Below are 27,063 nucleotides of genomic sequence, written 5' to 3' on the forward strand. Positions count from 1 at the left end.
TGATCTTTGTTAATTTCCTGTAATATATACCCGGTCAGACTTGTGTCTAGATTAGGTATATTCTATATACACCCGTCAAATAAGTGGCTTCGGTTGAAAATGGTCCGACACAAATCTGTTTTGACAAATTTACGTAAACTACAAATATGTCAACCCAGACTCGTCCGTACCCGACTAGACCCAAATCCATTTGTAGCAATTTTTTCCCTTAAATTGTTGCCTTTGAAGAATGGGCAGCTCCATGAACATTCTCATTAAGTTATTGAGGGAGCTTGGGGTACAGTTATAGATGGAGGCGCGAAGGTGGTGGTGAAAGTCCAACATAGGCCATCCATAAATTAAGAAATATGTTGAGGCTTTATTTTGATGCTAACATGAGCTTTTCTTAATTTTATGGTTCACTTAAGTATAAGACTATTGTTTTCCTTTTATCTTGTCAATAACGTATATTAAACTTTTCTCTTTTTTACTTTCAATTATACTTTCCAACTATCGACTCTTTAAGACTTGATTCGCGAGAGTCAAAAGTGTTCGCGGTGTAGGATATAATTGCCACTCAAGTTTGTTTCAACATAGGAAAAGAATAGCAACGCATACTTTTCCAATAAACTAATATAAAACATAAAAATTAAAAGAAATTGAAAATTGAAAATCTAATTTTAAAGAAGGGAAGACATATGGGGGTGAAGAGGAGGAGATCAAATAGAAGTCCAAGACCAAGTAAAAAAGGGAGACTATAGTGAGTCAAGTCAATGAAAACGACCGCTCGCTCTTTGTCTCGAGCAGAGTCTTTTTTTAGCGAGTCAAGACCGAGTAAAATGAAGACATTGATAAACAAAATGGGTTGAATATGGGTGTTGTGCAAATCCATATGAAGTTGGGCTGAGATATCTTAAACCCATTTATACCCATTTGTAAAAGTTTAAGTGACCCATTTGCAACCTGGTTCACTCAAAGTGAGTTGAAAAATTGGGCCCTCACCAATATTGACAATGAAACAGTATTCTTTCCAATTGGCTTTGAGACCTATAAATAAGCCACGGGTTATAACATTGAAGTTAAGAAATGACACCATTCTCACTACTGTTCTATTTGTAACTTGGTATCAATGCCATGATCTCTTCGTGCAAACTCAATAGCTGTTCATTTACATTTACAGTGGGGATTCGGTTCGCAAATCTCGTTGGCGTAGAGCAGCGCCAATTACCATGGAGTCCTCCAGCGTTGAAACCAGAGTTCCGCTCGAATTGAGTTTAGCCCATCACACCCTCCCCGTGAGTATCACCTTACCATGAGCAACACTTTCCATCATCATCCTCATCCATCTCACCACCAACGAAACGGTTTGCTTGCTCCTCCTCTGCAACACCTTCCACTGCTGTCCTCGTCCATCTCACCACAATCGGACGCGTGGCCTTTCTCCTCCTCCTAATCATCGTCGCCACATATAGTCGACAATCCCATCCAACTGCAGCACCATTCCAAGTGAACATAATGGGCGTTAGAACTCCAACCCTAGTCTACAAAGTGCACTACAACAACAGTGTGCCTCCACAAACTCAATCGACACTGCTAGTGAACTCGAAAATTATCCAAAATGTCCTAAATCAATTGTACGACGACCAATTCAATCCTAAACCTTTCAATTTTGTCAATTCAATCCTAAACCTTTTAAAAAGTCGTAAATTCAGTCATAAACCTTTAAATTGTGCCAATTTAGTTTTAAACTTTTTAACGAATTGCCAATTTAGTCATTTCGGCTAATTTTGGCTGGAAATTGCTGACGTGGCGGTCTAGTCGGTGCCGGCCATCCTACGTGGCGCCGACGTGGATAATTTTCTATTTTAAAAAAAAAATCAAAATTTTTACTGATTTTTATTGATTGTTTTATTTTATTCTTCTTCTTTTTTTCCCTTTCTTCTTCATTGAGCCGGGGAGTCGCTGGTTGAGGGCTGGCGAAGGTGGCCGGCCACTGGGCAAGGGCTGGCGACCCCTGCCGGCCCCCGGGCGAGGGCAGGTGATCCCCGCCGACCTGTGGGCGAGGGCCGTGAAGCCCTTGTTGGCCATGGGTGAGGGCGTCGCCCCTTGCCAAATCTGGGCGAGGGTTGCGAGCCCGAGCCCAGGCCCTCGCGGGCCACAGTGAGGGCGTCGCGGCCCTCACCTGCCCTCGCTATGGCCGGTGATAGCCTGGCGAGGACCGTGATGCCCTCGCCTCGCCTCGCCAGATCTAGCGAAGGCGTTGCAGCCCACGCCGGATTTGGCGAGGGCTCGCAAGTCCTCGCCGTGGCCGGCGAGGGCGTTGCAAGCCGTCGCTTGCCCTCATTGTGGTGGTGACGGCCGGGCGAGGGCTCGCAACCCTTCTTTGCGCCAGCGAGGGCATTGAGAGCCCTAGCCCATGATGGGTTATATCCTAATCAAAATCAGAACAATCACAGAGATAATAGAAAAATTAACACACGAGATTACTCAGGTTCACTCCTAGAAATAGGGCTACGTCCTGCAAGGGGATTCCACTATGATATTTAGATTTTACAACCACAACCACTCGATACAATGATCTCTCATACGAGTACAATATATATAGGACTTAAAATAGGCCCAAAGCTCAAACCTATAAAAAATCCCTTTGATCCCATAATAAACGGGCTAGCAAACCTGATGTTGTTTCAGGGGTGCTGCCCCCGAGCCCCCACCTGCTCACCAACGAGCGGGGCCGTCGTCCGCGCATCGGGGAGTGGAACCCCCACCCATTGTTCGGTCGGCGGGACCCCGTTCAGTGGGCGCGCTTCGAAACCCCGCATTCCGTGCACGGGGGTTACATATCGTCGGATTATACTTCGGTTTCCCTAAGCTTACGTGAGCGTGTCCGGTATGAGAAATAAGAATCCCCGAAGTATTCGCCAACTCCAACAGCCCAGGCCCTCGCCGTGGCTCTCAACGCCCTCGCCGGCTATAGTGAGGGTGGGCGAGGGCTGTGACGCCCTTGCCCACGGCCAGCAATGGCTTCGCGGCCCTCGCCCCTGGGCCGGCAGGGGTCCCCCGCACCTACAAGCGCCAAGTTGGGTTTGGCCCTGGCAGGTCACCCTACCACGTCAGCACGCTATGTTGGTAGGCCAAGTCACAGGCCATGTTAGCAGGAGACTTCAGCAGCCCAATAGCGTTATTGAGCGAACTGGCTCAATACCTTGACTGATCGATTCGAGGTCTTCTAGACTGATTCATTGTCGATTCAAATTAGCCCCAGCTTTCTTTACTGTCCTGTTCAAGTTTGAGGTTAGTTTTACTTTCGACCTTTCAGTACACTACAAAGATTAGTCAGAGCTCTCACAGCCCGTCCAAACCATCGATGATGGTTCTAATTATTATTTCTGGGTTAAGCCATGCCTAGTTTTTTGAAGGGGCGAAAATATTTGACAGGAGACATCCATGGAACCTACATGAGCACCTGACGAAATTGTAGAAAAAAAATATGTCGAAAAACTTGAAGATTAGATCAGTAAAAACCACCCAATCATTATATGGATCTGCAACAATATCCACTGGTCTATAGTTTATTAAGTTTTGAGACTGTCAAACAGGTGTGAGATTTACTCGCTCAATGTTATGCCAATAGTGATTTGGCTCACCAAGATATATAGGAATTGGGGCAGTCTATCCCCGGTTTTTTCAGTTGGATGTAGTCGACTTGGGATCAATTTGCACTCTCCGAACCTACATGAGAATGCAAGATTGATAAGAATCTGTATGCTAGTTATCGAGATTTTACGTGCGTCATCAAATTTGTTATGGCGTTAGTTGACGACTCTGAGACAATTCGTGCATCATGCCTCCATCGCACTGCTCCACCCACACTGCAAAGTATCGTTGCAGAGCATCTCTAAGGAAACCGTATGAAGGGTTCCAAAGCTCAGGAGTGACATTGCTCATGCTACACCACACTCCAACTTCTTTTGTCCTGCGCAAGGCTCTCAATCTAGATCCAAATTTTCATTGCAATGTAAAAATAATTTCAGGACTAATAGAGCAAGACTTGCAGAATGTATTTCGAATGATCTTTAACTTGAAGCAATACTCATTCGTCATCAGTCGGTGAGCAACCAACCACCAGCCAGAGAAAGCAGCAAATTTTGTGAGGCCCGTCCAACTTCAAGATAACTTTCTAAAGCTTTCTGTTTTTGTTTTTTCTGTAAATCAATTGTTTTCTCATTGAAACAGCAAAAACATATACTCGGAAATCTTTTATTCTGAATGTTGGGAAAACTCAATCCCCGATCGACACATTCGAAACATATTCGAAACGAATTCGATCAATGCGGAAAACGTGCCCGAGGACCATCAACTTGTATCACCGATCGTACATGCATATCACACAACGAACATATCTGGTATTGTCACAGATTAAGTGCCACTTTACGCTTGAGAGTTCTTCGATCGTCTTTCGTACTCGTTTGCGTTCCGAAGCAAAAGTAGAGAAAACGTTATGTTCGAAGGAGTGTGTTCTTTTGCATATGGAAAAACACGTTAGTTTTTCCAAGGGGTGCCTACTATTTATAGTGATAGGCAAATAACTACCTTGTGGGCCCTTGTGACTCACGGGCCGAGTTTGGCCCATCTTGGGCGGTCCACCCATGTCTTTCATCTCCCACTCGCCCACGATGGGCTAAACACAACTCTCTTCCTTGCAATGTTCATATCGGCAAATAATCCGTACGACCAGCATACTATGAGAGCTCGTTGTTATACATCTGTTAAGAATATATAACAGCTCAAATTGGGCATTATCCAGAGTAGAATTAGTATGCAGTTCCCTAGATCAGTCACATTTTTTATCTCTCTTAATCTCTTTTAGTATCTCGTATACTGTATTCACAACTATGATTTACTCAAATCATAATTGGTTGACCTGTGAATACAAATATAGAATGTGACATCATAAATTAAATTGATCTTCCTCTTTCCTTAAACCTCTCCATTTCAGTCCAACTCGCTTTTCTAGAAATGCCCCGTTAGACCGAATCATCATGATCATCGGCAACATCCTAAGATAGCAAACACTGAATAGAATTTTTGAGAATAAGTAAGAGTCGTGATGGCACTTTAATTGAGAAAAACTATTTTCCTCACGAGTCTCACACGACTTAAAAATTGAGATCATAATTTTTGCCAACTCTTATCGGTCGTCCCATGCATACGTAATACGAAATACGTATTACGGTATTCTCTCCTTTTCCCATAGAGCGTATGTCTTTATTCTCAATACCATACATATGATAGTTTAGACATACTCAATGTCTAACTTGAGTTCACAAATCTACTCTATTCATAAGCGTCTATCAGAACTTACATCTGGCATTTAAAGACAGGTAAAGTGAAATATGTGGGTCATTTCACTTTCGGACATAATAATCTATATGTCTTCATCTTAACATTCTGTTAAGGCGACGTCCATGCTTCAAGCTTGAGCTCTCAATTATCATCTAGATAACAAGCTTAAAACTGTCTCATCTCTATTCATCACACAGTGAGTAGAGGTGATTACCCGTGTGAGTGGGCTAATCTCTCATCTGTCTAACATACCTTTTCAATATAATGCACTCAGCATCGACATTCACAAACGTCATACAAACTTATAGGCATTGATAATAACAAACTTCATTAATAGTGAACATTTAGGGAAAATTACAATATTCAATACATCATATTCTACACAGTCCTAGAGATCTCACATGACCATGGAAAACTTCTCTAGGAATCGGCTTCGTCATATGATCTGCTATCATCCTTTGTGTAGATATGTACTTCACGGTCACTTCCTTTCGTACAACTATGTCCTTGACATAGTTATATTTGATATCTATATGTTGGGTCTTTCCATGGTACTTGGGATCCTTAGTGTACGCTATTGTTGCTTGGCTGTCACAATAGACCAATACTGTGTTTGCAGCACTCTCAGTAACACCTAAGTGATCCAAAAATCTTCCAAGCCAAACAGCTTCTTGTGCCGTTGCTGATAAAGCCACGGACCCGGCTTCCATTGTAGATAAGGCTACACACTGTTGTTTCTTACTGCTCCAAGATATGGCGCTATTATTCAGTAAGAATACGTATCCAGAAGTAGATTTCCTTTCTTTTAAATCTTCTTCCCAGTCAGCATCAATATAGCCTTCAAGGTGTAGATCACTTCCTTGATAAGTCAGCGCATAGTCGGCACTTCCCTTTAGATATCTCAGAATTCTTTTGACAGCGATCCAATGTGCTTGATCTAGATTGGATTGGTATCTACTTACCATTCCAACTGTATAACAAATATCAGGTCTTGTACACATCATAGTGTACATCAAGCTTCCGACAGCACTAGCATATGAAACTTGTTCCATTTGCTCCTTTTCTTGTGAAGTCTTAGGACACATTCTGTCGCTTAATGCTTCACCCTTTGCAATAGGAGTATCTATTGGTTTACAGTCTTGCATACGAAATCGCTCAAGGATTTTATTCACATACGTCTCTTGTGAAAGGGATAGGGATTTCTTTGAGCGATCTCTTAAAATCTTAACTCCAAGAATGCATGCAGCTTCACCCATATCTTTCATCTCAAAATTAGAAGATAACCAATTCTTGACTGTATTAACAAACTCCATACTGCTTCCGGCAATTAGTATATCATCAACATATAATGACAAGATCACAAATTGATCTTTGGATCTTTTGATACATACACAATTGTCTTCACTAATCATTACAAAATCATATGCTATTATGGCATTGTGATAACGTATATACCATTGTCTCGAAGACTGCTTAAGGCCATATATCGACCTCAATAGTCGACACACTTTGTGCTCTCGGCCTTTTGTAATGAAACCAATAGGTTGTTCCATATAAATTTCTTCCTCTAATTCTCCATTGAGGAATGCAGTCTTTACATCCATTTGATGTAATTCAAGATCCATACTAGCTACTATTACCAGAATAAGGCGAATAGAGGTAAATCTAACCACAGGAGAAAAAGTTTTTTCAAAGTCAACTCCTTCCTGTTGATTATATCCTTTCGCCACAAGACAAGTCTTATACCTCTCTATTGAGCCATCAGCCTTACGCTTTATTTTGAGAACCCACTTGTTCCCAATGGCTTTGCGTCCTTTTGGAAGGTCAACCAATTCCCAAACTTGATTTGATCTTAATGACTCCATTTCTTCTTCCATTGCATATATCCATTTTTCCTTATCAGGGCACATTAGAGCATCTTTCACATTCTTCGGCTCATCTTCATCTTGTGGGGCGATCATGAAAGCTTCTCATTCAATGTCAAAATGTCGACGGGAAATCCTATTACGACTTGACTGTCGTATGGAATGCTGTACTCCTGATGATTCACCACGTTCCATTGCGCTCCCACTCGAATTAGATAATGGTGGTGTTGTCTCTTTAAGTGGTTGCAATTGAGACTGGGTTGCATTCAACTCTTCATTTGTCACAATGCTCCCACTAACTTCACTATCACGATCCACAGATTCGTATAGTGAGTAACCTTCACCTACTTCGCCCTTTTTAGGAAATTCATTCTCTAAGAATGTGACATCCCGTAATTCAAATTCAGTTATACTTCCGCTTTCTTGCTTACCTATAAATACATATCCTTTTGAGTGCTCTGAGTATCTTATAAAAATACTCTTTTTGCCTCTTGGGCCTAATTTTCCATACTTGTGAGAAGACTCACGAGTATAGGCAGCACAACCCCAAGGTTTTAGAAAACTTAAATAAGGCTTTCTGCCTGTCCATAACTCATATGGAGTAGAAGCAACTGATTTAGAAGGCACACGGTTAAGTATGTAGGCAGCAGTCAACAAAGCATCACCCCAAAAAGTGATAGGCAAGTTAGCTTGTGCCATCATTGATCTAACCATTTCCATTAATGTTCTGTTTCTTCTTTCCGCAACACCATTTTGTTGAGGAGTATATGGAATAGTCAGTTGTCTTTCTATTCCCTTTTCATCACATAAAATTCTGAACTGATCAAACAGATATTCTCGACCTCGATCGGATCTTAATGCTTTTATTTTTTTGTCCAATTGATTTTCCACTAAGCTCATAAATCTTTTAAAGCAATTTAAAGCCTCGGACTTATGAGAAATCTAATCGATATGTCTGAATCGAGTATGATCATCAATGAATGTGATGAAATAAACAGACCCGTACCTTGCTTTTACATTCATTGGACCACAGATGTCAGTATGGATTAATTGCAAAGGAAATTAAGCTCTTGTTCCTTTTCCAAATGGTTTCCACGTCGTTTTTCCTTCTAGGCAATGCTCACATATGGGCAAATCAACCTTTTTAATATTGCCCAATAAGCCATCTTTAACCAATCGATTCATTCTTTGTTGGCCAATATGACCAAGTCTAGCATGCCACACGTTCACATCATTATCATAAGAATCAGATGATGTAAATAAGGAATAACTAACATTAACTTCACAATAGTTAACATCTAATACAATGAAACCATCTAAATAATATCCGGAACCATAATAACTTGTACCTAAAGACAAGTCTACACCATTATTATGGAAGTTTACATTAAAACCAAGTCTAACTAAAACCAACACCAAAACTAAGTTCCGACGAATCTCTGGAGCGAATAGCACATCATGTAGGAACAATGTGCGTCCACCGCTCATAAGTAGTTGACAGGTGCCAATGCCTCTGACCTCCACTCTTGAATTGTTCCCCACGTATATCCACTTCGTTTCTTGTGGAACTCATCGGAACTCCACGAAAGCTTCTCTGTCCTTCGCTACATGGTCTGTGGCTCCCGAGTCTACAGTCCACAAAGGATTAGATTCAGTTAGAAACACTGAACTAGACACATAAGTAGCATTTTCATTAATGCTAAGGGTTTCTACCTTCTTTGGCTCGCCACAGTCACGAGCAAAGTGACCCTTCTTGCCACAGTTGTAACATTTCACTCTTGAAATGTTCTTCTTGAAAGGACGCTTTCCTTTTTCCCGTTGGTTGTGCCTCGTCTTCTTCCCTGAAGGACTTGCTCCCTTGCCTTTCCACTTCTTTGACCCAGTAGGGTACTTCCTCTTGGAGCCCGAAACTCCATGCAAGCTAGAACCAGCAAAGTAAATATCAGTTTATGGCTTAGCCGCCATGAGGCGATCCTCTTCCAGCTCAAGATGCCGCATAGCATCCTCGAAGGTCTTGATACCCTCAATGTGGGTCAAATGGATCTTCATGTGCTCCCAGCTTTGAGGCAAGGAGCGGATTACTCGCCTGCAACTCTTTGTTCATCAGTGAGTATGTGGCCGGCATCCTTTAGCTCACTAATCATATTTGACATCTGCCTCAAATGTTGTTTCATGGTCTTTCCATGAGACATCTTGTATGAGTCGAAACGGATAGTGAGTTGTCTCAGTTTGGTCACAGAAGTTGGATCAAATTTTGATGCTAGTGCAGCCCACATGTCTTTGGCGCTCTGAAAACGTCCGAACTCTCGCATGATATCATTGTCCATGCTGCTTAGCAACGTAATGCGAGCAAGAGAGTTCTTTCTTTTCCAAACAGCAAAGGCATCTTTGTCCCTTTTGTGTTGGGCAGTTGTCCCATCCTCAGGTTTTTCCATAATCTGGTTAAGAGCTTCGAGTGCCTCTTGCTCTTCCAGCACATATTGAATCTTGAGACTCCAAATCTCATAATTTTCGTCATTCAATTTTTCTCCCTTATTAAGTTCAGCCACTATGTTCTTAGTTACTGCAGCCATCGTATCTGAACATTTCAGACACATACGCACAAATTATTAAAGCCTATCTAAATGCTTGCATCAGCATCATGATTACATAAACTAATAATATTAATGAATAGTTTCACAAAAAGTCTTAGAGTCGAAAGTTCACTACGTTCCCAATCATCGTCTAAAAATCCTAATTTGAAATTACCATTAACATAATCATTTCTGTAAAGAAATTGGTTCTTCAAAAGTTATACAAATTTTTAAGAACTTCCCACATATAACATAACATATAATATGGCAATATAAAATGAGAAATCACAAAAATTCATAGCCATATATATTTCATAACACATTCACAAATATTTAAGAATATGTAATATCAACTTGAAATATGTACATAATTGATTCCAAATCCTAAAAGAACAATATCAAGTGTACCAATCTAATATATAGACAGGAAATGACTCATAAAATTCTTTAGAAAATTCTATTTTCTTTGGAACAAAAACGGAGGCTCCCCGAAAACCTCTAGATCCGGGCCATGATTTGCCCCGAGACCTATTCAATGCAAGGGTTGATGTTCTCCTTGCCCCGACCCATATGTATTCTTGCAAAAAATTCTCCACAAGCATCTTATAGCTTGGACCCTTTAAGGTTTCTTTAACCTTATCAAGAATTCTTCCCAACTCCTCGGGAATAGTGCATTTTAGGGCTCCGACCATTTCATATTCCGGCATTACAAAACCGTTCCAAATGACATCTTGTATCATTTTGTTGACCTTGATGATGTGTGTCATCATATCATCTCTAGCGTCCCATCGATAAAGAGCTAGCTTGATTCTTAGTTTGTCAAGCCTCTCCTTTTGAGCTGCCGTTCTTGCTATTATCGGAGTGTGTCTCCAATGTACCATTGTTCCTGCAACGAATGCAGAACAAATGGATTACTTATAATCCATCATACATTAAGATAAGGAATGCTTATTCATATACATATGATCTAGCACTTGTATTTCAAAAAACTATAGAAAAATACTAGAGAAAATGCCAAAGAATATACCCCTAAGTACGTGTACATGGGGTTTATCGTGCATTTTCACATTCATAAGTGCATCAAAAATGTCATATGAATATACCATAATGTAAAGCATTCTGATACGAGCACGTCAATACCAAGAACGCCCAAATCGGAGTTCAAATGAGCTCAAACGGGCCGAAAGAACACAATGGGGTCGTTATGCCCGTGTCTGAACCGGTCCGATTCAACCGGTTTGAACGGTTCGACCGTTGACCGGTCAACGTTCAATCGGGTCAGGTCAACGATCAACCGGGTTGGGTCAACGGTCAACGGGTCGAATCTCGGGTCCGCCCTCCGATGACGCCACGCTACGTCATCGTCGGCGGTTGGCGACGCCGACGCACCTTTTCGCCACGGCCGCACGTGGGCCTCACGCACCGTCGCACCCACGGCCCTTGTCGGCGCGTGAGGGCGTGTGCAGCCTCCTCAGGCGACGCGCTGCCCCTCACTTTGCTCGTCTCGACGAGCACTTTCTGTCCATGCAATAAAATTCAAGTTTTGATGAAAAAAAAATCGAAACATGCATGAATAGTTCGGCGACGCGAAGAAAACGAACAAAAAAAAAAACGAGGCCGAAACGAAAAACAAACAGTACACACTTCAATGTTAGAGACGATACACATGCATGATCGGGAAACAAGTAAGCGGGCTCTGATACCAATGTTGGGAAAACTCAATTCCCGATCGACACATTCGAAACATATTCGAAACGAATTCGATCAATGCGGAAAACGTGCCCGAGGACCATCAACTTGTATCACCAATCGTACAGACATATCACACAACGAACATACCCGGTATTGTCACAGATTAAATGCTACTTTGCGCTTGAGAGTTCTTCGAACGTCTTTCGTACTCGTTTGCGTTCCGAAGCAAAAATAGAGAAAACGTTATGTTCGAAAGAGTGTGTTCTTTTGCATATGGAAAAACATGTTAGTTTTTCCAAGGGGTGCCCACTATTTATAGTGATAGGCAAATAACTACGTTGTGGGCCCTTATGGTTCACGGGCCGGGTTTGGCCCATCTTGGGCTGTCCACCCATTATGTCTTTTACTGAAAGCTCCACATAAGGAGAATGTGGGCTGAGAAATTGCTGCTGGTGATTAGGGCGAATCTCCGGAGAGGCATCTCCAATTTAAAATTCTCAATCTTGTGCTATTGTGTCCAGCTGACAGATTTCAACTCCCTCTGCCCGCTACACCCATGAAAAGCCTCTTTAACGGCTCTCTTGCTCGTTTGTCTCTTAAATCTTCTGGACAAGGCCATAAAGAGCTGCACTTGAGTCAAAAGATTGGCTTCTGCTTATCCAGCACCCACTCTCTCATGTGCAAATTGCGGCGTCGCACAACTGATAGTGCTACATGGAGGTGACATTACGGGTGCATAAGAAAGTCAGGAACGCGAACATGAGAGAGATGGACATAGGACAATGATATACAAACATCCGTCCACCCTGTTATTACACAAATAACAATTTTAGTACGCTACATGCAAGAAAAGAAAAACTAGTCATTTTTCTATGTTAGCTATGCAGAATGAACTTCTATATTTTCCTAGATCTGAACCACTTACCCCGAGAACCAAAAAGCCACGTCTTTAAGCTGCTCACTTCTTGATATATGAGTTGCCCTTCTGAATTGTCTCCGTTAACGCTTTCTTTGCCTCTTCCAAGCCAGCTCTACAGTTTAACAAACAAAGGCTGAGATTAAAAAACTTCATCTTCCTTTGATGTAATCAACTCCAGACCTTTCGTACTCATTCAGTGGGCCAAGGAGAAGATCCTCCTCGGCCCCAGTACGACCGAGGTGCACGTTGGATGCAAAGAACGGAAGCTCAGTCACCTGAAAATAGGGACAACAATAAAGAAAACCATTGGTTTTTTCAGTTTGAATTCAAGAGAAGTTAAAGGATTGGATCTTGATAAGTTTTTCCAAGGCACCAAACCTGAAAAGCAACAAATGCACACTCAACAATGCCGCGTCGCCCCTCAACCCACATAGGCACGCATCGCCAAACTTGACAGGAACATATGCCAGCATATTTCATTTTTTACACAATTCAGTTGGCTTCAAGACATAATATAGGGAAGCATAGAAGTGAAGACTAAGACGTCATGTCATAATTTCAGTGTGGAAATAGATGCAGAAAAATCCAGTTTCGTGTAGACATCAACGATCACTTCAAGATGAACTTCTCCACTTACTATCAATTGCAAGTCATTCTCTTAGCCATAACAACAAAAGATGTGCGGTGCTCTGTCCCTACATTCTTTCTGTTACCTTCCTTTGTTTTCCTTAATGATGACCAGACAAAATAATCAGAAACTAAGATATTCTCCCCAACTGCTTGCTTCTGTCTAGTGCCTATAGCCGAAGACGAAGTAATCACCTTGTACATACTTCCACAAGTGAGGTGTCCCATTAATTCCAGCAGATCTTTATTAACACCTTTCTTGTGTAGTGGTAGTGGATAGGTTGCCAAGGTGGCATTCGTAAATCGAATTCCTTTTCCTCTACAAGTAGAGATGATAACAAGCTCTCTAATGTTCGGTACAGGATTTATGCCCACATGGACCTAAGAAGTGATTCTTGACAAAATCTCACCCTTCTCATAAAGAAACTTCTCAGCAGAGTACATCTTCGAAATGGCTTGTGAATTTAAAGAATTTACAGACTCTAACATGATTAAGCATGCAGTCACATGTCTGGGAGACATAATTGCTTGCTTGTAACAGTGTTCTCCTTAGGTGGCCTAAGTACTCCGAAGCTTTTGTCACAAGCCCTTAACAAAATGAACATCACTAGAACAGCTAAAACACTATTATACCACCTGAAGCCCAAAACTGAAGAGACTAATGGAACGTGATATGAAGTCAACACTGCCAAAATTGACATCTAAATCCACAACAAATCGAAATTTATTTACCTCGACAACTTCTGTGCCGCCATTTTGGATGTGCGATGTCAGGTAATCTTGAGGAGTGAAGAACAAGGTGGTTTAACCTACAGATTTTGAAAATGCCAACTGACGTTCAGCATTCTACAGAAAAGTGCAATTTCTAATAGCCTTGCTGTCGAACATATAAGAAGTTCTCATTAGGAAGAATACACCACAAACCTCAGATAAAAGAGGTAATATTGTCACTCCTGCAGGACCCCCAACAACTGGAACACCAACTTCTCTAGGATCAAGGCCCAGTACTTCTGCCTTCAAGGAACATAGTAGATCAGAAATGTGCTGAGATATTTTTGCGAACACCTACAATACAATATCATGGGAAAGGCAAAAAGTTGTTGGCTTTCATGGCATTGTCTCGAAACTGGTATCTTGGACAGATTTTGCTGCCTGAGCGTTGGTACCAAGTATCTATTGACCACAAACAATCTTCTGAGAAGAGAACCAATAACACTCGCTAACACATAACAGCAGTTACATCAATATTTCGCCCAAAACAATTAACTAAACGGGCCTTCTGGACTCTGCTGCTAGGCTCGGAAATAGCCCGATTTTATTAACTTCACTTCTACACCTTCCACATGATCCAATACATGAGGCGTTAGCCTATTTAATGAAATACCAGGTCCACTTAGAATATCTTTTCGAAAGCTGGGAAAAGGTTAGATGGCCTTGGAGCAAGTTATCAATTGCAGGTACGCAAGACATAACGTTTGGGACAAAAAAGGGTGCTAAACAAGGTAAAATACGCTTCTATGTTTGTAGGCTCATACAAAGCTGACAACCTGATACTCCGTACCCTGTAAAGATACTCGATGCTTCTTGATGGTATCAGCAAGACAGTAGAAGCAGGAGCGATAAGTGCCGCAAAAGGTATTTGCTCTAACTGCCTCGAGCATGGTCACACCCAACAGTCTCTTTGGATCGTAAGTGCCAGCTCTCTTGAAAACTTCAGCTGCGATTGGAACTGTGGAGCTAACAGGGTCGCTAATCAGGTTGACGATAGCTTTCGGGCAACATTTGGTAATTCCATCACAAAGAGTTCGGACGAGTCCAGCATTTATGTTTGACAATTCCTCCAGTTGTTGCTGTCCCAGAAACCCACGGACCCACATACTCAACAGACACCGAGCTCACTCATCTGAAAAGGTGATCCAAAACAATATCCCCAAGAAAACGATCAGCTATACCAAATTCCATCTTCAGATAGAGCCCAGCAATTCCGTTCATACTAAACTGACCACGGCACCGGTGTCTATGGGGCTGATATATCCGCGGTGACACCAGCGGTGTTCTCAACATCATACAGATGAAGAACAGGGACGAGAAGGTTGGTCTTCTTCATCCACAATGCCAGAGGCTGCCCAGTCCCTCTAGCCGCCTCCATGATGGTAACTGCTCCTGATTGGGTTGCTCGTCTTGCTCGATCGTGTTCGCGTTCCAGCGCTACGTCTTCATCTGCTGGCGTCCGAGCACATGCTGAGCGCCCCCCCAGCGAGGTCCTGCACAATATTTTTGAGCTAATTTAATGTTAAATTCTTAAATAAATTTTCTAAAGTTTACTAATTTTGAAAGGAAAAGAGATATCATCATCACAAATGATAAATGTTGAACCAAGAATTGATACACTCCTTCCATACAAAAGATGCTCAGACTCTTTTAATTTTTTTTAAGGGAGGGAATTGGAGGGTGCGGAGCGAGAAGATTCAATTCTTAATTTTTATTTTGGAACTAGTGTAAATTAAGTCTTACAAATTATTGTTAAAGTGTATCTGAGTTTTAAAGTTTTTAGATAGTACAATCAATAAAACTTGTCAAATTCATGGGCGGCAACCGGCAGAGAAAGAAAGAAAAGAAAAGAAAAATAAAAATAAAAAATTATAAAAAAATTCAAAAAATGAAAATAATTTTAGAAAATGAATGTGAAGGAGTGTAGGGAGGAAAGAGAAGGAATTTTTTTCACTTTTGAAGGTGGTTTTTCTATTGAGGGAAAATATTTTCATTGACTAGTTTATTTTCCGTGAATTGAACGTTGGAAAATCCGGGAAAACGTTTTCTTGAAAGTTGTTTTCCGTGAAACGAAGGGAACTTTAGTTGTTAATTTCTTTTTTTTTACTTGCATGTGTGATATATATGTCATTTAAAGTAATCTAATTACATCTATTCATTCACCCAGAATGGAGATTATATATCATACAAGTTAAGGTCATAATTTCCTATAAATCACCAATCAAAAGGCTAGTTTCCTCCAACCAAAGATACAGGATAACATGGTCTTAATATCAGTTTGCAACGGTTTACTTCCGTTTATTATCCTGTTATCTTCACATTACGAAAAGACACTGGCCATTTCCATAATAACAGATAGCCTATGACCATAAATGTAAATGCTTCGTATCTCCAGCAACGTTTTTGAGTTTTCTAAAGGCCTCAATGTTGATTCCATATGTTCTCCATCTCCCAAGAAAACACTTTTGAGTCAATTAACCAGGACCACTCTCTAAATCACGGAGGCAACATTTCAATAAGCGGATTGGGTTATTGCAGTGGTCCCCGTTATTGTTTCGTCAAATGTGTGACAAATTGAAAATTAATTAAAGCCTCTTTTTTCCCGCTAAACCACAAACAGGAGGAGATGCCATCCTGCCCAATGCGACCAATATTATAGATATTGGTAGTGAATACCTGTTAAGCCTAGTCATACTTGATAAGTTCATACTTTAGAGATGATTGAAATGGATAGAGCATAATAACTTCGTCCATCGCAAACAATTCAATTTGAGAACGAAAATATCTTTTCAACACCATCAAGAAATATAATAGATGGCTCAAGAAGTGAACACTTGGATTAGCTCATGTCGGTGGCGAATGTGCCTTGTCAATCTGGCTTTCCTCCACGTGGGGCCGCAAATTTGGTTCTAATCCACGTGCGGTGGCGCCTTTCTTTTTCTTGGCCTTTTTTCCCTGCCAGCTCTACAGGTAAGCAAACAATAGCTGAAATGAGAACTAACGTTTTGCTTCGATGGGATCAAACTGGTCCCTTGACCACTAGCACAACTAATATAGGCCCCACAATATATACATTCAGCCTTTTCTTGATCAGGAATATATTTAAAGTGTTCCCACACTGTAGATCTCGTCCTTCTTGGTGTGACACTAGAAGCACTTACTTTAGACATTTAGCAATCCTTCTATCTACGACACTTAGAACCTGCAAACTATTATTACAATCAGAAATGTAGTCCTCAACATACTCTTGACAAATACAAGAAAAGCATACATAAGACAACTCTTAGTTATCTGAATATTGAATGTTAATTTGAACAAAAAAACTCACCAGATTTTGGTGGAAAAAGATTGAATGTTCTGTTATTCCAGGTCACTAAGTTGCTGATCGGTGTTGAAAATCCCTAGCAAACCCTGTCAAAGTCATAAGTCATAAGTCGCCAGAAGACCGTAGTTATGTGAAGACATCAAGAAGCACCCGGTTCAAGAATTGAGGAGTCAAAGATACATAGCAGCAGAAAAGTACACTTGGCAATGACATACAAAAAGTAAATTGCTCCATCAAGGTGAAGGTGCAAATGCCACAACACAAGATATCAAAAACATGTAATGATGATCCAGCTCCTAGTGAGATATAGGACCATTTTCCCTTTTCTTTAGTTTCCATATCCAAGTGCATCAATACAGGAAGTCAAGAACTCGACCTGCACAACCTTAATCGATATTCACACTAACTAATCGAGCGTAAAACCAAAATCTAACGAAATCCCCCTGCATTTATCTTTCCAAATTAACAACTACCGTACTGTGTACACTCCAACATTGAGACCGAAACAAACTTCCCCGAACCTAGCCAGAAGCCGACACAGCTCGATATTTCTGGCAACACTCGAATAATCGCAAACAACGGCAAAATAACATAATTAGCGGTAGAGCATCCAACAAAATCATCCAATAAGCTACCATAACCCAACAGACTTACAGCACAGAACTCAAAGTTGCCATTGCCACCCATTACCAGAAAGTACACATCACCTATACATTCATCACCCATCAAAATACCAGTTTCCCACAGATTGCAAAGCAAAAGAGTCGAGCAAATGCTGCATGGTGAATTAAAAGTTGAGCTTAAAGCCTTCCATGCAGCAGATACTTATGCAACCACTCATACAAAGCAATTTGACCTCCTCACCCATGGTTTCGACTGAAACTTTGTACTTAAGATATAACACAACTTCACCAATTCGAATTCTCTATGAGCCAGACGACCAGAAAATGCCTCCGGAAAATCAAGCTCTAATACCATTTGACCACCCTAAATTAAGTTTACCCGTTGCCTCCAAATAGCAGAGCAATCATCATAGACCTCAATCTTTTTTCTCTTTCACCAAGATTTCTGGCCGAAACTATTTCCTGGGTCTCAATTGTAACGGGCCATGAATCAAATCTAGGTCATCGCGGCTTCGAATTTACCAGAAATCACTACCCAACAAGAAAAAATAAAAATACAAACCCAACAAAAAAAAAACAGCACTTGAAAATGCAAGGCCAAACAATCACAGACAGAACGCAATCGAATTGAGGAATCGCGCGAGGAATCGTCGAAAGGAACACAACGGAAAGCGAAGTCGGGACAGCGAATCCTCACCAGCCTCTTGTCTTGGATTGTGGAGGAAAGCACCAGTTCGTAGAAATAAGGGGCTACGGCATTTCTTGGGCTTCTCGAGGAGTCCTGCAGGGATTTCTGCAATCAGAGCCGATTCTGTGCTTCGCACCCCCAAGAACCGATTCCCACGAACACCCAACGAAAAGGCAGAGTTCAAGTCGCGAGAATTCACGATAGCACGCAAGAAGATATCCAACGGAATCGACAGAAAGAGAGGCGGAAACGAGCTGTCGTCTCTGTCGCCCATTGCCGTGATGAGATCGCTCACCTGCATGCGACTAGGGTTTCGTCGCACACTCAAGGAAGCGAACGGTGATGGAGGCAAAGGCTATTAGTCGCCTGAAGTTCACGGCGAGCGGAGGGGCGATCGGTGTTGGGGTATTGTCACGCTCTGTGTAGAGGGAGAGGAGAGGAGAAGGGAGCGAGAGAGAGGGGGAGATGAGTGGGTAACTGGGTGGTCCCGGTGTCGATGGGTCAGACCCGATCCGATCCGACCCTACCCTAACCCTTCTAATACCCACACTTACAAGCCTTCAAGCAAAGAAGACAAAAAGGCCGGCGCGGGCGCGGGACGGGCCGGGCGGGGCTTTTGGACACCCCTACGAAAGGTGGCGGAGAGTTCAGGCATATTAGACTGAACGGTGTATTCTGCAAATTCTGGCGGCTTCCAATCTGTCTTCAACTCGGTGAATGCCGACAAATCGGGCAACCTTTCTAGGGACTTGCATTGCAAGACCTCCGCATTCTTCAAAGAAATCAATTCTTCCAAGCCTTCCAAGGCTCTAATCTTAGAGCTACCAATTATCTTGAGATTCCGTAGATCCTTCAACTTCGAGAGGTTAGGCAATTGTTCGATCCCCCAACAGTACCGAATGTGTAAAAACTTCAGTGATTCCAGTTCACCCAAACCTGGAATCTCAGTTAGTTTGTCTAAGTGGCTGAGCTGTAACTCTTCTAGCCTCTTCAAGCCCAAAAGATCGGGTGTCTTCTCTAGGAATTTGCACAGAATTATGTCCAATTTCCTTAACCTCTCCAAGGATTTAAGGACGGGGAAGTGTGGCATCGGACATCCGCTGATAGTGAGAACCGACAAGCTTCTGAGGTCGGAAAAATCTGGCAATTGCGGGATATAGAGAAGTTTCAAGGTTGATAAGCTACGCGGAAGCCTATGGATGGACAGCATGACCTCATTCTCGTTCTCGCTGCAAGGTGCAGTCAATGGTCCACACAAGTCGAGATGATCCAAGTGGATTAGGCTCGAGAGGTCAGGAAGAACATTGAATTTATCAACGGCCACCACCTCAAGGAATTTCAAACTCGAGGGAAGCTCTAGCAATGGGCAAAGCCAGCTCCTTGCAATTTTAAATTTAAGCGTTTGGAGACTAGAGAAACCACTGATTTTTTACGGCAATGTAGAGATTGTGGTCATATATAAGTCCAAGGTCCTCAGATGAGTCAGGCTCCACTTTTCCCATGGGATTTCATCCTTGATATGCCAACAACACGAGGCATCGAGCACTTTGAGCGTCACCACTTGTCCAAGAGCATAAGGTATCGCCTGTATTCTTGAACGTGCCATCCTAATGACTTTTAGCCTCTTCAGATTTCCAATGGAATCAGGGAGAGTGGAGATAAATGACCTTCGTATACCCAACTCGACCAATGATTCTAGTTCCCCAAGAGAGTCCGGAAGCTCACGCAAAGTTTCGCATTCACGCAAAATCAAATGCGTGAGATTCGTTAACTTTCTAATAGATTGAGGAAGTTGGTTGATACCCCGACAATGAAAAATTTCAAACTTGGTCAAAGATTTTAGATTGCCTAGTGTCTCAGGAAATTTAAAATGTTTCCTTGTTGAGCAAAGGAAAATCTCTGACAAGCATTCAAGGGAACCGATTTCTTTGGGCAACCCTTGAAGGGAGCTACATCCCTCGAAATTCAAAGCACTTAGCTGTTTTAGCTTTCCAATTGAGCTATCAATTGTAGACAATTTCGTACACCTAGTGAGAATCAATTTCTCCAACTTGCCAAACTCGGAAAAATCAGGTGTCGCGGTTAACCATGGGCACCACGACAAATCTAGAACTTTTAACTTTTTCACCATCTGTAGTGGAAAAACAAGGCCGATGACATGCCAACGAAAAGAATGAGAATACAGTAGAATACATCTAGCTAGCAAAGGTCAATCAATAGAATTTGAAGGGAATATAAGCGAGGAGTGTCGGTACCTGGATTTGCCTCCATCCACCCCATTTGTGGGTGATTTTGCTTCGCGAAAGGTTGAGCACGACCAAATTCACCGGTTGAAGATTTCTCGCTCTAATATTCTCTGGGCAATAACGCCAAGAAAGCCATCTTAGATTGGGAAGAAGATTTTTGAAGTTGCCCACGAAATTCATTCTTTCCCCTCCAAGGAACCTCAGGTTTGGAAAACGAGCTAATTCTTTAGGTGTAAAGTCGTGACTAATACCCAGACTGAGTGCTCGTACAGCTGGGTTTTCCTGCCAGTAGTAGCAAAGAATAAAGATGATTGCAACATAGAAAGCAATAAACCAAGAAAGTAGTCATCAATGTCAGTGGTTCTTCTTAGACCCCAAACTGATTAAATTTGTCGATATGTTGTAAAAAAAAAAAAACAGCCACCTTATTTGTTATCAATTTGAAAAGAAGACAAACCAAGCATGTTTAAAATGTTCATTCAGTGTTGACATTTCTTTCGTTTCACATACAAAACACCTTTTCAAGGATGGAAACAAAGAACTCATTTTCATTCTCACCAAAATAAGAAACGAATGAAAATGGGGATCAACACACAGTTTTGTTGTTTATAGAGTTGCTTTCTATTTCTTTATAAACTAGTGAACAAAGCAGGTCATCAACCAATATTCTCGATTTTTAAACACATAATGAAAGATTTTCATGGATTGACCATATCTTCTACCGTTAGTGACTTTCACCTCATTGCTCGTCAATACGTCTAAAGTGTTCTCGTCAATCCACACCCAACGGCGCTTTCTAGCATCTCCCAAATTCTCTTCCTTGACAATATACCTTCCTAGATCTCGAATTTCGTCATGCATCCAGAACTTATTGTACTCATCAATTTTTATCAATGACATGAGGAGCAGATCATCAATTGCTCTACGTGGAGAATATCCACAATCATCCCACATGTAATACGCATGCGTCGTATCCTCCCCAATGCAAAAGCATGCTATGTCTAGGAATATTTCTCTTTTTCGGAGATCCAATTTGTTGAGACTTATCATTAGTGTCTTTCGGACTTCCTCACACGGGACTTGCTCTAAGTCCTTAAATGTCTCGTGCCACTCCGATCTGTCTGTGTTGGCGAAAAGAGAACCCATGACTTCAAGAGTCAAAGGAAGCCTTCCTATGCTTGAAACGACTTCTACCGAGAAATTGTGCCAATCTTTTGGAGGAGTATCACTTCTGAAGGCATGCTTGCTGAAAAGCATAATCGCTCGATCCAGAGGCATCTCCTCTACTTGGTGGTACCTGTAATAGCTAGATCCCGTTTGGTTGTCCTCATCTGGCATCGTCCTATATGGTATTGTCCTTTTGTCCCTGACTGTAATGATGATCCTGCTTCCGAAACCGAACCATTTGTAGCTCCCTGCGAGGTTCTTGAGTTGCTCCTTGTCATTCACATTATCGACAACAACCATAACCTTTTTCTTGCTAAGTCCGTTTCTTATGCGATTGATCCCGTCGTTAGTGTCATGGATTCCGTAAGCAGAGCTCTCGCCTAGTGTGTCAGATAACAGTTTCTTTTGCATGTCTAAAAGACGATGACCTTGGACATCTTCAAGGAAACTAGAGTAACTGAATTTAGACAAGAATTTGTTGAAGATAACCTTAGCTAGAGTTGATTTACCAATACCACCAATCCCATGGATTATTATGAATCGTACGCCATCAGGGTTTTTTCTTCTTTTTTTTTTTTGGTCGAATACGTCATCAGGGTTAACATCCAACAATTCCTCTATAACTTTTTCGTCGTCCACTTTAACTAGATGGTCAGGAAGACATCTGATCTTCATCTTCAACTTAAGTTGAACATCTCGAACAATCGATCCTATAAGTTCTCCAAACCTGCCATACGGAGACGGTGGACAAATTCAGATTGAGAAAATGATGACAAAGCACTATCCCTAGCTTTCAAGTATATCCGATTTGAATAAGATAAGCCACATATATTAAGACCGTTTTGCAAAGAGTGGCAGTTTTTCAAATAACAAATTTGATTTCATTGAAACATAACAACCCCGAGTTACAATGAAATTATCCAACTTATAAAGGGCTCAAATTAGCTACTGTGGCTGCTGGCCAGACTTGAATTGGTTGGGTTTAAACCCTAACACTGCTACCCAAACTCTCATTGATTGGGTTTAAACACTGGCACTCAGTTTGGATGCAGTGACTAAGAGAAAATGAAAGGGATTCGGGTAATGACCAAGAGAAAGAAACGGTTGATTTTACGGTTGTTTGTATGCTTACGAAAGATAAAAAAAAGAAAATTAAGGAAATTAAGCCATTTCATATTTGGTTGAAGCAGAGAAGAGAGTGGAAAAGAAGTTAATTATATCTTTATGACTATTTTGTCCTTCTACTTATTCATAGATTAAATAAATGAGAATTAACGAGGCCTTTGGCTTGTTAAAAATTCAATATCAGCAACAATTAACTCATGTCATAGAATGCTCATGAAAATATATATAAGCGGCATAGAAGGTTCACTTTATGCCGCGTCTCCAAGTCTCTATGTCTAAATCCTGATAAAGCTAATAAATGGTTCTTTGTTGAAATATGATAATCATCAAATGATTTTTTTTTATTTTAATGTGCAGGCGATATTTTGAGATTGATCAAATATATAATAATTAGTTCATCTGCTAGTAGTACAAAATCAGTATGTTTGATCAACACTGAATAAGCATTAATATTTGTCTTTTTGTCGTTTCTACTTTTCCCTTTTTGCTAAATTGTTGAAAAATATTTATTTTGCTATTTAAATTTGTTTTTAGGTTTTTGACAACCAAACAGGATACTAAAACTTAGCATCTAACCACAACTTGACAATGACTTCAATATTCGCATTAAATTTTTTCAAACTACGTATCAATTATAGAGAGAAATCATAGTGACTAGAAGATAAATTGAATATGAGATATTTTCATATGTATAAGAAAAAATGCGTCATATTAAAATTTAATAGCTGGAAAAAGTTATGGAATTTTACTCTTTCTCTCCCAGCGTCCAGCCAACCGTAGTAGGAACCTCAACAAGAGCATCTGCCCAGCGCTTCACCTCTTCAGGGCCATACTTCCCCTCATGCTCAGACAGTGCATTTTTGTACAATTCGGTTTTGAGCTTGACATCATTCGGCTCCACATCGAAGAAAACGGGGAGGATCTCCTTCTTCCCATCCGACTTTGAAATGCAATCTACCATATGCGCAACCTCACGGAGACACCACGGACTGGAAGCGAAGCCTTTAGAGAAGATGGGGATATAGATTCGAGTGTCGTCAAGGGCTTGCAAAAGGTTTCCACTAATCTTCTCCCCGACTCGGAGCTCTTTGTCGTCTTTGAAGACGCGGATTCCTTTCTCCACCATTTCACGGTAGAGGCAACTAGTGAAGTTGCGCCGAGTATCCGGCCCTCTGAAACTCAGGAACACTTCGAACTCCATTCCCGATATGTGAGTGGCTGGTGCCATGGCACGAAACAATCGAGACTCGAGACAAAATTGAGCTGAAAGAAAATAGTTGATGGGCTTGCTCAAGAAATCAATGGAGCGCAGTTTAGAAAAAACATGAAAAACAGGTGATGGGTTTAGTTAATGACCGACTCACAGCCATCAATTGGCAATGGCATTCGACCAAGAAATTGAGAACGACACCGATATAAAAAGAGAGTACGTAGTGCGCTGATCGACGGCCGAGTGAGATGAGACAGCGACTGAGTCGAGATGGAGAGAGATGAGATGAGACAGGGACTTAGTCAAGACTAGAGAGAGAGAGATTGAAGGGAGCCGCCGGAGAAAAGAGGGAGAGAGCCTAGATCCGAGAGGGAGAACTAGAAAGTGGAAAGTGTTTGAGCTTCAAGACATTGTAGGGTTTGGCTCCGGTTCCTAAGAACAGATCTAACCAGGCCTGAGTGGCGTACTTTTTTAGCATTATTTTTATGGATCTGAGCCGCCCTCTTCAGGGGTTGTCCTTTGAAGTTTCCACTGATGCCCAAATACAAAAAGAGAACAAAAGAAAAACTCTACTCTGAACGTGGGAGATTTTAATGATACCACTTTCAACTCTTATAAAAACTTAAGATATTAGATGAAAGTATGATTTAATATTTAATTACTCAAACGGAACAAATTTTACTTGAACTTTTGCAAGTCAAAGAAAAAAACACGAATCCTTGCACTCGTGGGGAAAACACTAAAGTCTTTTACTCTGAATGCTCTGCGTGAGGAGAACTTGGTGTGAGAAATCGCTGCTGGTGATTAGGGAGAATCAGTGGAGAGGCATCTCCAATTGAAAATTCTCAAACTTGTGCTTTTGGTGTCCAAATGATAATTTCAACTCCCTTTGCCCACTACACCCAAGAAGAGTCTCTGCAGTGGCTCTCTTTTGCTCATTTGTCTCTTAAATCATTTGCACAAAGCGAGAAAAAGCTGCACTCGAGTCTCTTAAACTTCAAGCTTGGTGACAAAGACGAGCTTCGGCTTGTTGGGCACTCTCTATCTATCATTTGCTTATACCAGCATTGCACAATTGAAGTGCAACTTGGAGGCGACAAGACAAGTGCATAAGAAAGTCGAAAACGTGGATGCAAACACAGAGACAATGAACATATAACTATAATATACAAACATCCATCCACCTTGTTATTACACAAATTACCATTCAAGTACGTTATATTCGAGAAAAGAAAAACCTCTGTGTTTCCTACGTCAGCTATGCAGAATAAACTTCGATATCTTCCCGGGTCTGAACCACTTATTCCCAAGAACCAATTTTGGAGTAGAAAATAACCGGAAACTATGAAGAGGCCATCTCTTCCGCTCCGAAAAGCAACGTCTTTAACCCGTTCACTTCTTGATGAATGAAATGCCCTTCTAAATACTCTCTGCTAACTCTTTCTTTGCCTTTTCCAAGCCAGCTCTACAGGTTAACAAACAAACGTGAAATTGAAAAACTTCTTCCTTTGATGCAATCATAACATACATAAAAAATTCGAGATTATTAAAACTCCAGACCTTTCGTACTCATTCAGCGGACCAAGGGGAAGAACCTCCTCGGCCCCAGTACAACCAAGGCACTTTGGATGCAAAGAATGGAAGCTTAGTCACCTGAAATACGTGGATAGCAATAAAGAACATCATTGGTGGTTTCATTTTGGATTTGAGAGAAATACAAAGATTTTTCAATCTCAACAAGTTATTTTAAGGCACCAAACCTGAGAAGGAACAAATGCACACTCGACAATACCAGCGTCGCCCCTCAACCCAGGCAGGCACGCATCGGCAAACTTCAAAGCAGCATATGCCCACATATTTCAGTTTCACATTATTTGAGCATGTGAAAAGAGTCCGCATATCAAAGAGCAATCAAATTTCCTTTTCGTGAAAGAGATCAGACTATATCTCAAAGGCCAAAAAGAGGACTGACCATTGAGAGAGTTGCCGAGCCAGTTCGAGCGAGTTCCAGCTTTAGCTTGAAAGTTGTAGAGGCACGGACGTACACAATTCAGTTGCACGACAAAAATGTAAGGAAGTAGAGAAACGAAGTCTAAGATGTCAGGACATAATTTCACTGTGGAAACAGATGCAAAAAGTCCAGTTTCGATTAGACATCAACAATCACTTCTAGAAAATCTGATGTATTTAATAATTCTGTCCCCGCATGAACTTCTCCTCTTATCATCACAATGCAAGTCATTCTCTTAGCCGTAACAACAAATGATGTATGGAGTTCTGTTTCTACATTCATTCTGTTACGTGCCTTTGTTTCCATTGATGAGGAGCAGACAAAATAATCAGAAACTAAGCTATTCTCCACAACTGCTTGCTTCTGCCTATAGCCCAAGACAGAGTAATCACCTTGTACATACTTTCACACGCGAGGTGTCCCGTTAATTCGGACAAAGATGTTTCTTAACACTTTTTCTTGGGTAGTGGTAATGGATAGGTTTCCAAGGTGGCATTCGTAAATTGAATTCCTTGACCTCCACAAGTAGAGATAATAACAAGCTCTCCTATGTTCATGGTTTTGGGACCTAATTAACAAAATTCCATTTTGAGCAGATTTATCTTAGATCCAAGCCCTCCTGATGCTCTGAAAAAAGCCAGGAAATTGAAATCGGAGCATCCTTGATTGTCAATGAGCTTGATCGAGGCAAGACATGTTGCGGTTACTATATTACTCGTCCAACTATTCGAGACAGATCGAAAAGCATGTGCTATATTGCTTATGCGTTTAGCCGGAGTTGCTGGTACCAAGAAACATTTATAATCGTGTAAATTAGTGCAACAAAAGTAAAAGTGGGTCCGAATTCCTAAGTGATACGCGTGGGACGGGACCTCGAATTTCTTAAACAATGAGGC

At 41.3% G+C, this 27,063-nt stretch overlaps 2 protein-coding genes and 1 long non-coding RNA gene across 4 annotated transcripts; all 3 read right to left on the bottom strand.

Annotated features, from left to right (window-relative positions):
• Nucleotides 1-12,203: 12,203 nt before the first annotated feature.
• LOC115661497 (malate dehydrogenase, glyoxysomal-like) lies at nucleotides 12,204-26,152 on the bottom strand. 2 transcript variants are annotated; one of them, XM_056317765.1, is made up of 4 exons: nucleotides 25,917-26,152; nucleotides 12,555-12,649; nucleotides 12,381-12,486; nucleotides 12,204-12,261 (listed from the first exon to the last, which is right to left on the bottom strand). In XM_056317765.1, exons 1-3 carry the CDS (start codon nucleotides 26,010-26,012, stop codon nucleotides 12,414-12,416), a joined length of 264 nt encoding a protein of 87 aa, XP_056173740.1. In that variant the 5' UTR covers nucleotides 26,013-26,152; the 3' UTR covers nucleotides 12,204-12,261; nucleotides 12,381-12,413. The 2 variants fall into 2 exon arrangements, 1 of the variants encoding a protein (XP_056173740.1); XR_008817925.1 differs by lacking the exons at nucleotides 12,204-12,261; nucleotides 25,917-26,152 and adding an exon at nucleotides 12,753-12,868 and having other exon boundaries at nucleotides 12,388-12,649.
• LOC115661495 (uncharacterized) lies at nucleotides 16,400-18,581 on the bottom strand. The gene is made up of 2 exons (XR_008817927.1): nucleotides 18,418-18,581; nucleotides 16,400-17,183 (listed from the first exon to the last, which is right to left on the bottom strand). It is a non-coding gene; the product is annotated as an uncharacterized LOC115661495 (long non-coding RNA).
• Nucleotides 19,014-24,338, bottom strand: LOC115661490 (disease resistance protein RPV1-like). The gene is made up of 4 exons (XM_056317703.1): nucleotides 23,696-24,338; nucleotides 21,393-22,548; nucleotides 20,664-20,936; nucleotides 19,014-20,539 (listed from the first exon to the last, which is right to left on the bottom strand). Exons 1-4 carry the CDS (start codon nucleotides 24,172-24,174, stop codon nucleotides 19,838-19,840), a joined length of 2,610 nt encoding a protein of 869 aa, XP_056173678.1. The 5' UTR covers nucleotides 24,175-24,338; the 3' UTR covers nucleotides 19,014-19,837.
• Nucleotides 26,153-27,063: the final 911 nt, after the last annotated feature.

The sequence above is a fragment of the Syzygium oleosum genome, unplaced genomic scaffold (assembly GCF_021117445.2).
Source record: "Syzygium oleosum isolate NSW1041296 unplaced genomic scaffold, Sole_v2.1 Sole_v2.01, whole genome shotgun sequence".
NCBI lineage: Eukaryota > Viridiplantae > Streptophyta > Magnoliopsida > Myrtales > Myrtaceae > Syzygium > Syzygium oleosum.

Excerpts from the sequence above, each read along its gene's own strand:
- LOC115661490 (XM_056317703.1), bottom strand. The coding sequence starts at position 24,174 with ATGGCACCAGCCACTCACATATCGGGAATGGAGTTCGAAGTGTTCCTG. Across the intron at positions 22,549-23,695 it reads TGGACGCTGGGAGAGAAAGA|GTTTGGAGAACTTATAGGAT; the intron begins GTAAAATTCCAT and ends TCCGTATGGCAG. Across the intron at positions 20,540-20,663 it reads GTGGATGGAGGCAAATCCAG|ATGGTGAAAAAGTTAAAAGT; the intron begins GTACCGACACTC and ends TTTCCACTACAG.
- LOC115661497 (XM_056317765.1), bottom strand. The coding sequence starts at position 26,012 with ATGTGGGCATATGCTGCTTTGAAGTTTGCCGATGCGTGCCTGCCTGGG. Across the intron at positions 12,650-25,916 it reads GTGCATTTGTTCCTTCTCAG|GTGACTGAGCTTCCGTTCTT; the intron begins GTTTGGTGCCTT and ends CCCTATTTTCAG. Across the intron at positions 12,487-12,554 it reads CCACTGAATGAGTACGAAAG|AGCTGGCTTGGAAGAGGCAA; the intron begins GTCTGGAGTTGA and ends GTTAAACTGTAG.